The sequence below is a fragment of the Lynx rufus genome, unplaced genomic scaffold (assembly GCF_022079265.1).
Source record: "Lynx rufus isolate CCGP_SWC_20201006 ecotype Redwood Valley unplaced genomic scaffold, mLynRuf1.p SCAF_9, whole genome shotgun sequence".
NCBI lineage: Eukaryota > Metazoa > Chordata > Mammalia > Carnivora > Felidae > Lynx > Lynx rufus.
Genome location: NW_025814897.1, coordinates 57581075 through 57597724, shown reverse-complemented (window position 1 = coordinate 57597724; position 16650 = coordinate 57581075). Strand labels below are relative to the sequence as shown.

The following is a 16650-nucleotide window of genomic DNA, read 5'->3' as shown; positions in this document are numbered from 1 at the left end:
TTTTTTTAATTTTTTTTTTTCAACGTTTATTTATTTTTGGGACAGAGAGAGACAGAGCATGAACGGGGGAGGGGCAGAGAGAGAGGGAGACACGGAATCGGAAACAGGCTCCAGGCTCTGAGCCATCAGCCCAGAGCCCGACGCGGGGCTCGAACTCACGGACCGCGAGATCGTGACCTGGCTGAAGTTGGACGCTTAACCGACTGCGCCACCCAGGCGCCCCAAAAACGTTTTTTTTTTTTAAGTTTAGACATTTCTGGTGTTTTTCAATTGCACACCTACAGATTACTGGATAAAACACTAGATAATTTCAAAAGATGAATCTTCATATTTCACTCATTTGACACATCCTTAATTTCCAGATAAAACCAGTAGAAATGAAACTAATAGAATTCTCAAAGAATTCATACATGCCAGTCTTAGGATAAGGAGCTTCTAAATGCATGGATGAGGAGCTTCTGCTTATCTTACTAGTAAATGCGGTTTTCCTCATGAAGTAACTGATGCTTTCTGGTTCATTTGTGGAACTTTTGTAGGGAAGCATATACATAGGGCCAGATCTTATCAGTTTCTGTTGTGGAGAATGTATCCTACACCCCTTTTGTCTGGTAGGTAATATTCCAGGACCAGTTCTGTTTGGGTTTTGTAAGCCTTCCATCTCTTGAGAACCATTTCTGATCTGTTATTCTCACACCGGATGATAGGTGCTCCAGTCAGATCATCACAGTTTTGGGAGGGATGAATTTGATGTTGTAGACCGGGTGGCTAGGTGGATGAATTTAGCAAGGAGTAAGGTGTTGTTTAATGACCTCAAAGGGCATGTTCAGATTAATCACCATGTCTATCTGATAAACGATCCAGGGCTTCTGCTTATGGAAGTGTCCTTGGAAAACTGTCTAATACCCAGCTATGTTGGGTGAGATTTTTCAGTTCACGAAGGGCCAAGCTGAGTCATGACATTGTCTGAAATGAGCTTCCCTTGTTTAGTGAAAGTCTTGGCTAACCAATTTCTATGTCCGAAGCCCATTGTCTTAGAGTGGGTCCCTGTGGGAGAGGGGCTTCAGCTCAAAGTATTTTGTGATGTGCGATGACACACCTTGCCCGAACTCGGTGCCACCATGATCACTGCGTTCAGGAGGCCCGGGCTGCACAGAAAGGGGGCTTTGGCCTGGTTGCACACTCACCCTGTTCTGTGGTTTGGGACCTGTGGGCTGGCAGCACTGTTAGCTGAGGGCTGCCATTTGTTTGGTTTTTCATTGTATTGTTGATATGTATAATCTGTCACTTTCCTTAACCTGATGAAGTTTTAAAGTAAACAGCTTAAGTTAAAAAATAAGCCTGACTTTATGAAACTGTAATACAGATTTTTATGGGTACCTAATGTTCGTAATTTCACATCAAGGTGCAATTGAGTTATCAGCAAAGAAACTTTCAAATTGGAAGTTGTACTACTACTTTAAACACTAATGAGATGTTATTTCCTTACAGTGCCACAAGGTTGCAGTAGTGAGAGAAGATAAATTGGAAGGTAAGTGTTTTAGCAACTTAGCAAGATTTTCCTCTTTTGGGATCAATGTAGGTACAGAAAAAATCTGTCCCTAGCATCTGCATACAGTATATTTAGCTATTTAACTGAAGAGCTGAATATTCCTTTTATTAGTAGTTTCTGAAACATGTTAAAATAGGATACCACATCTGCCTAACTTCCCATTTTTAAGACCAGTAGCTGCTGACATTTATAAAGCACTTTTATCACAGGATTTCAAAGCTCATGTGATTCTTGCAAAAAAACTATCATGAATAACATGTGGAACAGCTCATCAACTGTAAAAAGACAGTAGTCTCTAAATACTGTTTTGTGTTCCAGGACAGTTTTTTAGGAAGAAAATTAAAGATTGCTTTTTCAAAGTCAGAAAGACTTAATAGAACTTCTAAATTAAATTTATCTTCCCATTTCAAAATTATTAATGCTATGGTTCTATTTAAAAATCCAGTTCAAAGGAATTTTATGACAGGGTCCACATGATCTGGACCTTTGTCTCAAGACAAAACTTGTACTGTTGTACTTCCTATACAACACCACCAGTGGTGTCATTTTCTTACAGAAGAACTCTGAGGTATTTAGGGTGGTGGAGATGTCCACTTTTTTCTTTGTGAATTCCCACCGTGGTAGGCAAAGTGAGATTTATTCATTCAGTAGATACATCATGAGTATTTATACTCTGTCAGGCTCTGTGCTACGTGCTGGAGACTCAAGCACATTCCCTTTCTTCGTGGAATCTAACATTTGTTCTTGTGATGTTCTTCTGTGTTTCTCCTCTGCAGACTTATCTGGTTAGTATTTTTGTTATAGAGTTGCTTTGTCTGCACAAAAATTGAATTACATACTTGAGTCTTCTCAGGTAGAAATTATTCTTCAGTTATATGCTAAAGATTCTTCCCTGACTGAAAAAAAAAAAAACCCAAAACATCATAGTCATCATCAATCATTCATTAATGTTTACTGAATGTCCACTGGATGAGTGATACCCTCACAGGTGTGGTACTTAGGACTGACTCACCACTACCTACCTTGTCATGATGTCCCCGTTATAGAAAAAAGAGTTGATGTTATACTGTGTATGTGACTCTTTGGCCTTTTAGGGCTTTTTGGACCACCACAGATTGCAAATGGTTTTAATGCAGAAGGGTTTCTTGTTAAAGTCCCCACATGCTATGAAGTTTGTGTATTAACAGACTGCTTTTCCTGTTGACTTGTAGCAGTGAAGTCCAAGCTAGCTGTGACTGCCAGCATCCATGTGTACAGCATCCAGAAAGCCATGCTAAAGGACAGTGGGCCTCTGTTCAATACCGACTATGACATCCTTAAAAGCAACTTGCAGAACTGCAGCAAGTGAGCTCCTTAATGTTCCTTGTGGGCTTCTTTACGAATTGATTTTGTAAGATGTTTACACAGTGGCTGCCTCTTAAGAGTGAATGCCAAGTCTAGTAAAACCCCATTTATCTTGCAGTAAGACACATGCCTGGTTTTATTAGTACATCATAAGGTGAAAAATAGCAGCCACAACCCATATTGAAAACCCCAGTGGACTCCCCATAAATCTATTTCTCATGTATTTATCCTGTCACCGCCACCAGAAATGTTTGTTGTGCCCCCTCATTACTCCCTTACCCCAGTCTCTGCTTGTCTGAATCCTACCCATTTTTCAGGAACCAGTGTAAACGTCCTTCAAAAACTATTTCTAATTTGTTATCCCTCTACCTTCCATCCAAAAGCAGTTGATCTTCCACAGCCAGGATCACATCTTGTTTGTTTTTGTACTTTATATCATTCTCAGTGAGGTGATGGACCATAATGCACAGGCTTGTGTTGTGGCTTTGCTGCTTAATAGCCTGGTGGTTTTGGGCCAACTACTTAAACTCTTTGAGTTTTGGCTTTTTCATTTTTAAATTAAATTCATTTTAAAACTTTTAAATAGTAATACCTACTTTGTGGGGTTGTATTAAGAGTTCAAATCAGTTCCCCAGACATATTAAGCACCTACTACTTTGATAGGTACTAAGTGAGATCCTTTGAACTCATTCCACAAAGTTCTGATGAGTACCTATGACATGCCACACACTGTAGAGTGAATATGGCCCAGTACCTGCTTATGGAACTGATGGTCCTATGGTAAACACTTACATTATAGCGTGACAGTGCTATAATAGGAGTAATACTGAGGGAGGCTATGTGGGGGGCATTTGTGGGAAATCAAATAGCTAGGGCCTGTGTTAGGAGATTATAGGGAACGCATTGCAAAGCAGAACACTGCTTTCTGGCCCGCTGTTCTCATAGCCCTCTGAGTGATCTCCACCGTAGTGGCCTCCTCAAGACATCATGAACAATGACTGATTACCCTCCTCAACTCCCTGAGCAAGAAGATTCTTCAAACAAAAAAGGGGGATAGGTGGGAAATCAAATAGCTATGTCCTAGGTTGGGAGAATGCATGCTTTCCTTATAATCTCCTAACCCAGGACATAGCTATTTGATTTCCCACAGACACTCATCCCTCACTTTTGGGTGCGGTGGAGTGATGAGGCAAAAGAGAGAAGGCTTCCTAGAGGGTGTGACATTTAAGTCAAGGCCTTAAGGCCCAAGTAGAAGTAGTCAGTAAAAGGAGAAGTAGAAGAGTGAGGACAGAACTGTGAGGAAACATGGTGCTTGTGTGGAACCAAAGTCATTTCTATGGCTGGACTTAGACTGAGAGGTAGGAAATAATGAAATATAAGACTAAAGTAGGAGTCATAGTCTACACTTTGACTAGTAGGTTAAAGAGTTTCGACTTTATTCTGAGGGCACTGGGGAGCCACTGAAGATTTTGAAGCAGATGGGTGAAATGATCAGAGCTGCATTTATAGAAAGATCACTTGGGGCACCCAGGTGGCTCAGTCAATTAAGTGTCCAACTCTTGATTTTGGCTCAGGTCATGATCTCATGGTTTGTGGGATCGAGCCCCACATCAGGCTTGGGATTCTCTTTCTCCCTCTCTCTCTGTTCCTCTCCTGCTTGTGCTTGTTTTCTTCCTCTCATTCAAAAATAAATATTAAAAAAAAAAAAAGATCACTTGGCTGCAATAAGATGGTGAACATCGATCAGAAGGGAATAATCGGGAGACAAAGCCATCAGTGAAGAGAGATGTTGCAGTGATTCAGGGTGGAGATGACAGTTATCTGAAGTATAGTAGTTGTATTGAGGGTGAAGAGGTATGAAGGTTAAAGAGTCATGCTGTCAAAACCTGGATATTGTCACGCTTGGAGACCAGGTGTGTGTATGTGGCTGGGTGGGGGTGTTCATGATGTTAAGGATGATAACCATATATCTGACTTGGTGGCTGAATTGGGTGATGGTGTTATCAGTAAGAAAGGGAATATGTGGGGAGGAGTAAGCTTGCGGGGAGAAGGAAAAATGGTGAATTGGGTTTGGACATGTTGAGTTTGAGAAGCCTGTGGGGAGTCCAAGTGAAGATGTCCATGCAATAGATAGATGAGTCTAGAGCTAAGGAGGGAAATCTGGCATGAAGATAGAGATTTCGGAATCAGAGAAAATAGGTAATTAATTGGGACACAGCAGTAGATACAGTCATTCACAGAGAATGCGTAGAATGAAGGAGGGCAGAAAGTAAAACTCGAGGCCATGGTTACTAGCTGTATAACCTTAAGCAAATTATTGAACCTCTCTGTGCCTCCGTCTCATCAGTAAAATGAAGCTAACAACGGTACAAAGCTCAACAGGTTATTGAGGAGTAAATGAATGAATATATATAAAACACTTAGAATAGTATTTGGTACGTAGTAAGTGCTATTTAAAGATAGCCACTTTTCAAGGGATGAGCAAGAGAAGAGGAGCCTAAATGGGAGCAGCCAGAGATGAGAGGAAAATCATGAGAATATAGGGGGCTCTAAAAGCAAGGAAAGAGTTTTAAGAGGTAGGAACTGATTGGCAATATCATATCTTACTGAGAAGCAAAGTAGAATAGGAACTGAAAAGTGTCCATTGGATTTAGTGATGGCCTTGGTAAGAGGCTTTTCCATGGAGTGGCCAGAATCTGGTGAACTGAGTAAATGGGAGCATGATAAAGTGGGACAGCAAAAATGGACAAGTCTTTTCAGGAAATTGGACTGTTAAATGGAGAAAGAGAGAGGTAGCTAAAGAGGATTTGAGAGAGACTGAGAGAGAATATATACATTGTTGAGAATGCCCTGAACTTGTACTATTCAGAAAGAGCCATAAAAGAAGAAATGGTTGAAGCTACTGGGGGAGATGGGGTAACAGATACAGCCAGGTCCTTGAGGAGAAATAGAGACTTGCCAAACATAGTTTCTGTAAGTTACATGAGAACAGGGATTGTGTCTATTTTGTGACCAAAAAATGGTGCCTGGCAAATGGTAAGCATTTAGTAAGTAACTGTTGAGTGAATTGATGATAGACATTGGTTCTTTTACTCTACCGCTCAAACCTTAATAGGCACACAAATATTTATTAAATAAATAAATATAATTCTATAGCTAGAGTAATAAGTGGTGGGGTTTTTAAAATTTTTTTAGTGTTTATTTTTGAAAGAGAGACAGAGCATGAGTGGGGGAGGGGCAGAGAGAGAGGGTGACACAGAATCCGAAGCAGGCTCCAGGCTCTGAGCTGTCAGCACAGAGCCTGATGCAGGGCCTGAAGCCACAAATTGTGAGATCATGACCTGAGTCATGATCCGAAGTTGGATGCTTAACCGACTGAGCCACCCAGGCACCCTGATAAGTGGTGTTTCTTAGGGAAGGACTACAAGAAAAGATGAATATCCTGATAGGTTTATGTAAATTGTACTATTAGATTTCAAAAATAATCTGTATTAAAATCTAGTTGTGGCATGTCAGGCTCTAGAAATCAGTTCTTCTATTGTATCTGAGTAGTCAAACAGGAATAAAGGGGACTCAGAAGTTCAAAATGATATTTACTCAGGGACCACTAAAGTAAACATGGCAAAGTAGAAATGTGGTAATAGGAAGCACTTTAATGAAACCTTACTTAAATACTTAAAGTATAATGGGTAGAAATGTGAAGAATTTATCTCCAATAAAGAAGTTTGTAATTGCCCTTGAGAATTATGGGCCAACTGAAATCTGACTCATTGTTTCGTGTGTTTTAAGAAGTGCTGTGACAGGAAGAAAGTTGAAATTTTAGGACTGAGCAGATTCTTCTCTCTTCGGACATGTTCCCAGCCTAACTTGGTCTCTTCCTTATTGCCAGTTCTGGTCCTGACCCTAAGGTGTGGAATGTAGACCAAATGGAGAAAGAGTTGTTTCAGGGCCAACTTCAGATGTTGACAATGAAATAAACCATTGCTTTTTTCTGTGTACATGGAAGCACTGCAAGGCCAGAGAGGAAGACTAGTGGGTACAAGGAAATGATTTCCGTCTGTTCTTAACTCTGATGCACAAAATATTTGTGTTAGTGTGGGGTTTTCTGAAGTGGACTCTAATAAATCAGGGGAAGATTTTGGAGCTATAGACTCAGCTTTGGGGCTGCTCAGTCTAAGGTTACTTCTGAAATTAAATGATGTATCAGGGACTTTTTTCTTAGGCCAGTTAATCTAGAAGTTGTGCCTGGTTGATCTCTCGAATGATTACTATTACCACATAGTTTCTTTCTTAACTTTTCCCACCTCAAGTGGAGGTGATACATTAAAGAAGGGAGAGAAACCAGAAGCCTCACTTCCAGGGACTTCAGTTCTCATTCTTTCACATGTATTTCTATGTGCCAGGCCTTGTACTGGGTACCTAAAATACAAAAGATGAATAGTACCCTTCCCTACCTCCAAGGAGCTCTCACCTACTCCCAGTAAGCTAAAGACTGGGGGAAATAAAATGTTTTTCTTTGTCAGAAAAGTTGAGGAACTTTGCTTTAAGCACAACTGGGATTTGTGTGAACAAGGCACATCTACGATGATTATAGAAGAGATGAACGCTCCCTTTAATATGCCATGCATACCGTTCCACATTTCTTCACTTGGCTTTGGGCATACTTGTCTGGTGCTGTTAGTGGGTGTTATTAGAAATTTTTAACAAATGACAATAAAGGACCACAGGTCATAGGAGCCAGTGGCTCTGTTCCCAGCTTCTTCCTTGTTTTAAAGCATGACCCACTCTGGCCAGGAGAGTTGCCAGGAATTTTATTAATATTTAAAGCTCGTAATTTTGGTTCAGTCAATATTTATTGCATACGTAGCTCTGTAAGGTGAAGGTCTTTAAACACAATAGATAACCATTTGATTTCCCAAGGATGTTGACATTACTAATCTTTTGTTATTTTTTGGTATATTCTTACTGTTTTGAATTGGGGTGCTTTCTTCAAAAAAGTAAAATGTTCAATATGGTATGGTAGAAGACCTCAGATTCCAGTCCTAGTTCTGTTACTGACTAGATGTATAATCTAGGACAAGTCTCTCAACATCTCTCCGATACTTCTTTCTCTATCTAAATTAGAGTTTTTATTTATTTTTGAGAGAGAGCAAGCAAGGGAAGGACAGAGAGAGAGGGAGACAGGAGACAGAATCCCAGGCAGGCTCCACACTGCCAGCACAGAGCCCGTGGCCAGGCTCAAACTCACGAACAGTGAGATCATGACCTGAGCCGAAATCAAAAGTCAGATGCTTAACCGACCAAGCCACCCAGCCACCCCTGCACAAAATAATTTCTAAAATCCATTTTAGTTCTAAGCTTTTCTAATTTAATAGTGTTAGAGGTAGAAAGTATTGTGTGGAAGAAGCAAGACTTTGAAATTAATGTAACATTTCCAACTTCAGGTTTAGTGCCATACAATGTGCAGCTGCAGTTCCCAGAGCTCCTGCTGAATCCTCATCTTCCGAAAAGTTTGAGCAGTCAGATCTTCAAGTATCAAGTGAGACACAAGCCAATAATGAGTTGACAACCAATGGTCATAGTCCACCTACCTCCAAACAGATTTTACAGCAGCCCAAGGGAATAATGGGAATGTTTGCCTCTAAAGCTGCTTCTAAAACCCAAGAAGCCAACAAGGAAACCAAAACAGAGGCTAAAGAGGTAACAAATATAAGTTTAAAGATGTCTTTATAGCTCAGAATGGGTAACTAGAAGAGCATTGTAGTTTAATCACATAAGGTTCCAATATATAATAATATAGTCTAGTTTTTCCATTGTGGTCTGAATCCTTTAATTCTTGATATTCTCGTCTGAAATTGTCCTTTTTCTTTTGAAAATGCTTCTCACCAAGTTTTGGATTCTTCTGTAAAATGGTCCTGTGCACATCACAAGATTGTTTTGCAAGCCAATTGAAATCATGCACGTGAGAACACTTGAAAACCATTAAGTGCCAGGAATCGTATATTAGCAATATGTCATTTTGGGAACATCTTACATTCTGAGCTTTGCCATGTATGCCTTTCTTCCTAGTGTATTTAACATTCTCATTCTGTTTTATGAATTTTTCTTGTTTTTTTTCTTCATCTGCTTCCCTTATTTATTGTTCACACATCTGAACTAACTTAAGTGCATTGACTTAAGAAAAGTCTCATTAAAAACTATTAAAAAAATACTCCAGAAAAGCATAATTATTGTTGTTTTTTAAGGTTTAGTTATTTTTGAGAGAGAAAACGAGTCAGGGAGGGGCAGAGAGAGGGGGACAGAGGATCAGAAGTGGGCTCAGCAGAGACCCTGATGCGGGGCTCGAAGTCACGAACCAGGAGATCGTGACCTGAGCTAAAGTCAGACGCTTAACCAACTGAGCCACCCAGGCACCCCATAATTATCGTTATTATTGTTATTACCATCATTGTGATTTTTGGCCTCTGCTTTGGAAAAGGAGAGGGGAGTGGAGGGAAAACCCCTAACATTTATAGAACTACTGTGTGCCAGTAGTTTGATCTTTGCTTAAATCCTCCTAACTATTCTGTGAGGAAGAGATCTCCGTTTTGTAGGTGGTGAAACTAAGGGCTAATTGCCTGGATATCAGATTGCTATTACATGGCACAACCAGAATTCAAATCCACTTCTGATAATAACAAATGTAACATTTTGGAGGTTCCCTTGTTGTGTATCATACTGCCTCTGATCTGTTTTAATTCTATCAAACTAAGCAGTTTTTATTTTTTTTTTTTTTTAATTTTTTTTTTAATTTTTTTTTTTTTCAACGTTTATTTATTTTTGGGACAGAGAGAGACAGAGCATGAACGGGGGAGGGGCAGAGAGAGAGGGAGACACAGAATCGGAAACAGGCTCCAGGCTCTGAGCCATCAGCCCAGAGCCCGACGCGGGGCTCGAACTCACGGACCGCGAGATCGTGACCTGGCTGAAGTCGGAGGCTTAACCGACTGCGCCACCCAGGCGCCCCAAACTAAGCAGTTTTTAAATATACTCAAAGTTTAGACACATTCATGGGTAATAATTCTGTAAGAACTATGAGTAACTAAGCTTTGGAGATTAACATCAGATACTCTGGTGTGGATTTGTTCTTACATCTCACGCTGACACATTTTGGCATGATTATATAGGGACTGTGCCATCGTGACAATGTGCCCTGCAATTGAAGAGATTGTTTAAGACTCCGACTTGAAGAACAGCCTAGATACTAAAAAAAATCATATGTGTTTTCTGCTTCTAGGTATCTTCTGCAGGCAACAAGGCACCAGGGAAAGGGAATGTGATGAACAATTTTTTTGGAAAAGCTGCTATGAGTAAGCATGTTTTTACCTTCCTTTGATTAATACATGAATGGTAATATAATAACATATTTGAGGTGAAAGCCACCTTACCCAGTTTTTACCCATCTGGTGTCCCATGTAGACTTGCTGCATCCTAACATAAATTTGCAGTCTACTGACCAATATATTGAATGGAAGTAACCCAACTGGAACAGTGGATTTTAACGGGTGAGCTGAGTTCAGTTTACCTTGGGTGGTAGTTTACTATTCCTGTTAAAACTTCCTGCCTTGAAAAGACAATTATTTGTTTCATAGGGCTCTTGAAAATGGGTGATAAAATGGAAGGGAGGCTGCTTGGTTAAACAGTATAGTGTTGAGGTTAATATCCTAGATGCTGGGGTCAGTTTGCCTGGTGTGACCATTATTAATTATTACCTCTGTCTCCCAAGGGGTTGCAAAAACAAATCTTTTTGACATTCTATAGTTATTTTTTACAGATTATTCATGTGAATGAACTAGACCTCAGAAGGGCACAGGTGATTGTAGCCATTTAAAAATAATACTTTTTGAGAAAGCAAAATTTCCTTTATTTAAAAAAATTTTTTTAGTATTTTTATTTTTGCGAGAGAGAGAAAACCAGCAGCAGGCTCCAGGCTCCAAGCCGTCAGCACAGAGCCTGATGTGAGACTCAAACTCATGAACAAGATCATGACCTGAGCCAAAGTCAGAAGCTTAACAGACTGAGCCATCCAGATGCCCTTAAAAATTTTGTTTTAATTAGAATTCTTTCATATGGAAAGAACCAGTAGTCACATATTTTCATACTTCTCATACCAAGTACACCTCCCCTAAGGGCTATGTGGCATAATACCAGAAAGCATTCAGGAGCCACAGGACAATTATGGCACACTTTCTTGGAGCATCAGTTTTACAAAGATCTTGTGGGAAGGTGTTTTGTTACATGCTTGTGCAAGAAAAATTAGTCAGAATTCTGCTTTCCTGTGATGGTCGGATTAGTGGTTGGAGGAGGTGTTGGGGTAGATAGTGTTTATTTGCCATAAAATCCATCAGAGAAGGTTTTTGTCTTTTGAAAGTATGTAGAAAATTTGATACTTCAGGTTATTGGGAAGCATGTTGTATTGTTGCAGGCAGAATGCACAAGGAGGGCTCCCTACTTCTGTGAAAATAGATAGTGCTAATGTCACTGGCCTGCATGGCTGGTACTGGTCCACTGAACCCAATCAGAGTGTGTGTGGTTCCTTGGTGACTTTTAGGTCCACGTTTTTATTTTTGTTTTGTTTTCTTATGCATTTGTAACCAGTGAATTTAAAAAATTTTATTATTTCTAAAATATATAAGCTGTGAATATTTGCTAGTTGTAAAAAAAATCAAGCTATACAGAAGTATATAATTTATTCATGTGTTTATTTCAGAAATATTTATTGAGCAAGTACTGTGTACTTGCAACTATTATCCATGGTGATACAGTTGAAGAAATGTAGACAAGCAAGGTATCAGCCTTCATGGTCCTTATATTCTACTGTGAGAGACAGACAAATCAATAAAGAATAAAATAGTTAATTATTTTAATTGCTAGGCAGACAGTGATAGAAGGAGTAGGGAAACTGGATAAAATAAAAGAATTAAATACTTAACCTAATAAAAAGAATGGCTTCTAAAGTTGATTTATCTAACGTTTTTTCAAGGATGAATGTTTAGAGTAAGATGATGAATGTTTTATCGGATGAATGGTTTAGTGGGTTAAGTGTCTGACTTGGCTCAGGTCATGATCTCATGGTTTATGGGTTCAAGCTCCACGAGGGGCTCTGTGCTATCAGTGCTGAGCCTGCTTCAGATCTCCTGTCCCCCTCTCTCTTTCTCTCTCTCAAAAATAAACATTAAAGAAAAAAGTAAAATGATAAATATTTTTATTGTATTTGAGACATGACAAGATCATTGTGATGAAAGTGATGAAGAGAGTTGGATGAAAAGAGTTGAGGAGACTTGAAACATTTAAAATTTAATGCCGGGCAATAACAAGTGTTGGCAAGGATGTGGAGAAGTCAAGCCCTCATACACTGCTGTGGGGAATATAAAATAATGTGCTTGCTCTGAAAAACAGTATAGTAGTATTTCAAAAAGTTAAGTAATTATCCAGTGCTTCCACTCCTACATATCTACTCAAGTGAATTAAAACTGTATGTCCACATAAAAAATTGTACACAAATGTTCATAGCAACATTATTCATAATAGCCAAAAAGGTGAAACAACCCAAGGGTCCATCGTCTGATGAATGGATAAACACAATGTGATATAACCACACAATAGGATATTATTGAGCCAAAAAAGGAATGAGTCCTTGAACTATAACATGGATGAATCTTGAAATATGTGAAATGAAAAAAGCTGGACAGAAAAGGCCACCTGTTATATAAATTTATTTATACAAAATGTCTAGAATAGGCAAATCTAGAGACAATGTAGATTAGTAGACTAGTGTTACAGGCTAGGTTGGGATTGGGGAGTGACTGCTCATAGATACAGGGTTTATTTTGAGGTGATGGAAATGTTCTAAAATTGGATAGTGTTGATATTTGCACAATTACAAAGCACTGAATTTTATACTTTAAAAGGATAAATTTTCTGGCATATGAATTATCTCATTAACAAGAACTGTAATGCTCCATATGTGAAAAAAATTACAGCATTGGTGACAAAATTAAAAAGTCATCATCTGTATCTTGCTTCTAAAGGTGTTTCATATTTTGAGTATAAAAAGGAGATGCTTTTAATTAGTCAATGATACAAATGATTTGATCATTCAGAAAAAAAGAAAATGTGGTTAAATTTTCCTTAAGAGTAGTCTGAAAGTGTTGCAATGAGCTGCCTCTTTACCAGCTAATTGGCCATTTGTAGCTGCATATGTAAATAATTTGGAGTTCCCCTAATACTGTGAAACCACGACAGAGTGAAAACTCTGGATGCTGAATCTCTTTGGTCACTGGTATTTTAATTAAGATCAGTTTCCTGAAATTGGTAGACTGTATGCAATAGCCTTGCTTTCCTTACCCCAGGAGTGAGGTAGGAAATACTTGGAGGTTTTTCCTCCTAATTATTTTACTTTACTTATTTTATTTTATTTTATTTTATTTTATTTTATTTTATTTTATTTTATTTTATTTTATTTTATTTTATTCTACTTTTTTGAGAGAGTGGGGGAGGGGCAGAGGGAAAGGGAGAGAGAGAGAGCATCTCAAGCAGACTTCCCACCCAGTGCATAGCCTGACGTGGGGCTCGATCAATGGATAGATCTCATGACTGTGAGATCATGACCTGAGTCAAAATCAAGAGTTGGACGCTTAACCAAGTGAACTACCCAGGCGCCCCTATTATATAATTTTAAAACAGTTGCTGTCAATATGATATAAATTCTGTAACAATGCAAATTTTGCATAAACTTTAAGGATATACATGCAGCTTCAGAGAACTGGTTTTTTGGGAATCAGTTACTGACTCTGGACCCCCTAGAGATACATGTTTACTCTCCTGTACTATTTGGTGGAAAAACTTGAGAAGTACTGATACTTGAGAATAACAGTTTTGAAAAGGCAAGAGAAAATGCCTCCATTCTCTGGTGGATTCCACCAGATTTCTCAGTCAAGTCTTCAAAAAATAAAGTATAAACAAGCTGCATGTTATACTTTTATCCATCATCTATTCTTTCAAAGAATATACTTTGTTTATAAATTATTATACTAAGCCGTGTGTAATGGCCAAGGCTAAGCTATCAATTGGTCTTTTTCCTACACTGTAGCTGGTTTTAGCCATTTTACATATAACCAAAGCTACTTATTGAAGAGCCTCATGCTGTTCACAGCTAAGAGTATTTTATGACTTTTCTTGAAAAAAACTGTCACTGAATATAGCACGAAGGCTATTCTTCTATGATTTCTCAGATGGCTAGGCCCATCCTGCTTGCATTTTTTAATCCTCTGCATGGCATAGTAGTTGCAGCTTGGTGTAGGGAAAGAGGTAAGGATTTTGAGGAGTTAAACTGACCTAGGTTCAAATCCTGTCTCTCAACCTCTTCTGTCAGTGTTACCTTGGGTAAGCCATACAACCTCACATATTAATCCCTTTTAATCCTTACAGTAATCTCATAAATATTCAGTTTTTACAGAGAAGATTGACTTTTAGGTAACTTATCCTGAGTGAAAAAGTTTGCATCAAACTTTTCTCATTCCAAACTAGTCTTTTAATTATATAATTAAGATAATACTGAGATGATAAGAGTATCCAGGTTTAAGAAGATAGAATGGAATAGGAAATAAGATTTTGGTACGAATTTCTGTTGTCACTATTTGTAAACTGTATACTCGGGAAACGTCTTTTATCTCTCAGACTCTTAATTTTCTCATCTAATAAGTGATATATAAATGAGAATGATGATACCTCATATAGTTGTATTTGCTTTTTCTAAGCCCTGCTTTTACTATTATTTGGCCTGGGAGTTGTGATATAATGAAGGATTAGCAAGAGGCAGAAATGAAAACAGTTACTGCTAGAGTGGTAGTTGGAAAGGAGAAATGTTCTCTGACTAGACCATGAGTTCTGTTAGGACAGGGACTGTTTTTTTTTATCCCTTTAGCCCCCTGCTCCTAACCAATTACTTGGCACTTAGTCGACTATCAGAGGAATAATAGATTGATATTGCACGATGAGGTTATATATCATCTGTTATACTATATTTGTAGATAAACTTAAAGTCAATTTGGATTCAGAACAAGCAGTGAAAGAAGAAAAAATAGTGGAGCAACCTCCAGTGTCTGTCACTGAACCAAAGCTGGCAGCCCCTACAGGCCTGAAGAAACCCAGCAAAAAAGCAGAGCCTGTTAAGATGCAGCAGAAGGAAAAAAAAAGGTAGGAAAATTTTGTTGCCTGTGAGGGAAGAGTGTCTCTGCTGGGGGTGAGAAGGTCTGTTTGGGCTTATTGACAGTGGGCAGTTTTCAGTTGAGTACTAAATCCTACTTAATGCCTTAGGGATACAGCTGTATAACCAAAATGAAGAGAGAAGCTCAGTAGCTTATCTAGGGAAGTAGAACTGTGGAACAGCCAGTGTAGATGGTTTAGAGCCCAAATCCAGTTTTTTGGGCCCCATTGAACTAAATTGATTATCCTTTTTTTTCTTTACTTCATTTTAAATTTGTGGACATGGCATAAGTGTGCCTGATTGTGTCTGTGTCTGTTTTTCACTTTAGATTGCCAAGTGAGGGGTTACTATTTCCAGTCAAATTTAAGAGAAAAAGTTCTTTGTTTTCTTTTTATATCAATGAGTTTATTTTTCAAGTGGTAAAATGTAATTAGAAAAGAAAATAAAAAGCACACAAGCTGTTAAAAATGGATCCAGGAATTTGAGACACTACCTCATAGTTGGTAGGAATTAGTCTGTTGAAAGAAATTCTAAAGACACTGTCAGCACTGATAGGCCCAGAAATACTTGACTTTTGTAGCAAGGCTGGGGCTACTCTAGTAGAAAACATCAACAAAATGCTCAAGTTTCAGAGGGTCAAGGCTCTGTCCAGTGGGCCTTACCTCCTAGGAATATGTGAGATTGGTAGGTTAAAATGTCCCCAGCCCATGGGTATAACACTCATTGTTGACAGTTATAGTCAGGAATGCGTTCAGTATTTCATTACCGAGTGTGATGTTAACTGTATGTTTTAAGTAGATGCCCTTTACCAGATGGAGGCTGTCCTTTTCTGTTTTTTTATGGATGGGTGCTGAATCTTGACTGATGCTTTTTCTGCATTTATTGAGATGATCTTTTGGGGTTTCTGTTAGTGTGGTGAATTACCTTGATCGGCTTTTAAGTGTTAAACCAACCTTGCATTCTTGGGATAAACCTAATTTTTTGTCATGATACATTATCCTTTCTATAAGTTGTTGGATTTTATTTGCTAATATTGTAAGGATATTTTGCCACTGCATCTGTGAGGCTGATAGATCAGTTATTTACTTTTCTGATAATGTCTTTATATTTTAGTACCAAAGTTATGTAACTTCATAGAATTAATAGAAAACTGTGTTTTCTGAGTTTGTGTAAGATATGTATTATTTTTTTTCTTAAAAGTTTGATAAAATTCAGTGAACCTGAGCCGAGTTTTCTTTGTGGGGAAGTTTATTTTATTAATTTGATTTCTTTAAATAGAGCCATCCAAATTTTCTTGTTCTTGTTGGGTCAGTTTTGGTTGTGTTTTTAAAGGAATTTATTTCATCTAAGTTGTTGAGTTCATTGGCGTAAAGCCCCTACTATAGCCTTATTCTTTGAGGATCTGTAAAATCTGTACTTATCATTATAGATTCCTTTATTCTTTATTCCTCATGTTGGTAATACGTTGTTTTGTCTTATTTTTTTAAATTTTCTTTTTAATGTTTATTTT

At 38.3% G+C, this 16650-nt stretch overlaps 1 protein-coding gene and 1 pseudogene across 2 annotated transcripts in view; one reads left to right on the top strand and one right to left on the bottom strand.

Moving 5' to 3' along the window:
- Positions 1-16650, top strand: part of POLD3 (DNA polymerase delta 3, accessory subunit) — a 50229-nt gene that overhangs the window by 18328 nt on the left and 15251 nt on the right. For both annotated transcript variants that reach the window (XM_047070757.1, XM_047070758.1), the window contains exons 4-8: positions 1489-1528; positions 2761-2893; positions 8338-8593; positions 10170-10242; positions 14965-15130. In XM_047070757.1, coding sequence (XP_046926713.1) covers positions 1489-1528; positions 2761-2893; positions 8338-8593; positions 10170-10242; positions 14965-15130 — 668 coding nt within the window. The remainder of the gene's footprint in view (positions 1-1488; positions 1529-2760; positions 2894-8337; positions 8594-10169; positions 10243-14964; positions 15131-16650) is intronic.
- Positions 490-1257, bottom strand: LOC124504977 (GTP:AMP phosphotransferase AK3, mitochondrial-like; annotated as a pseudogene).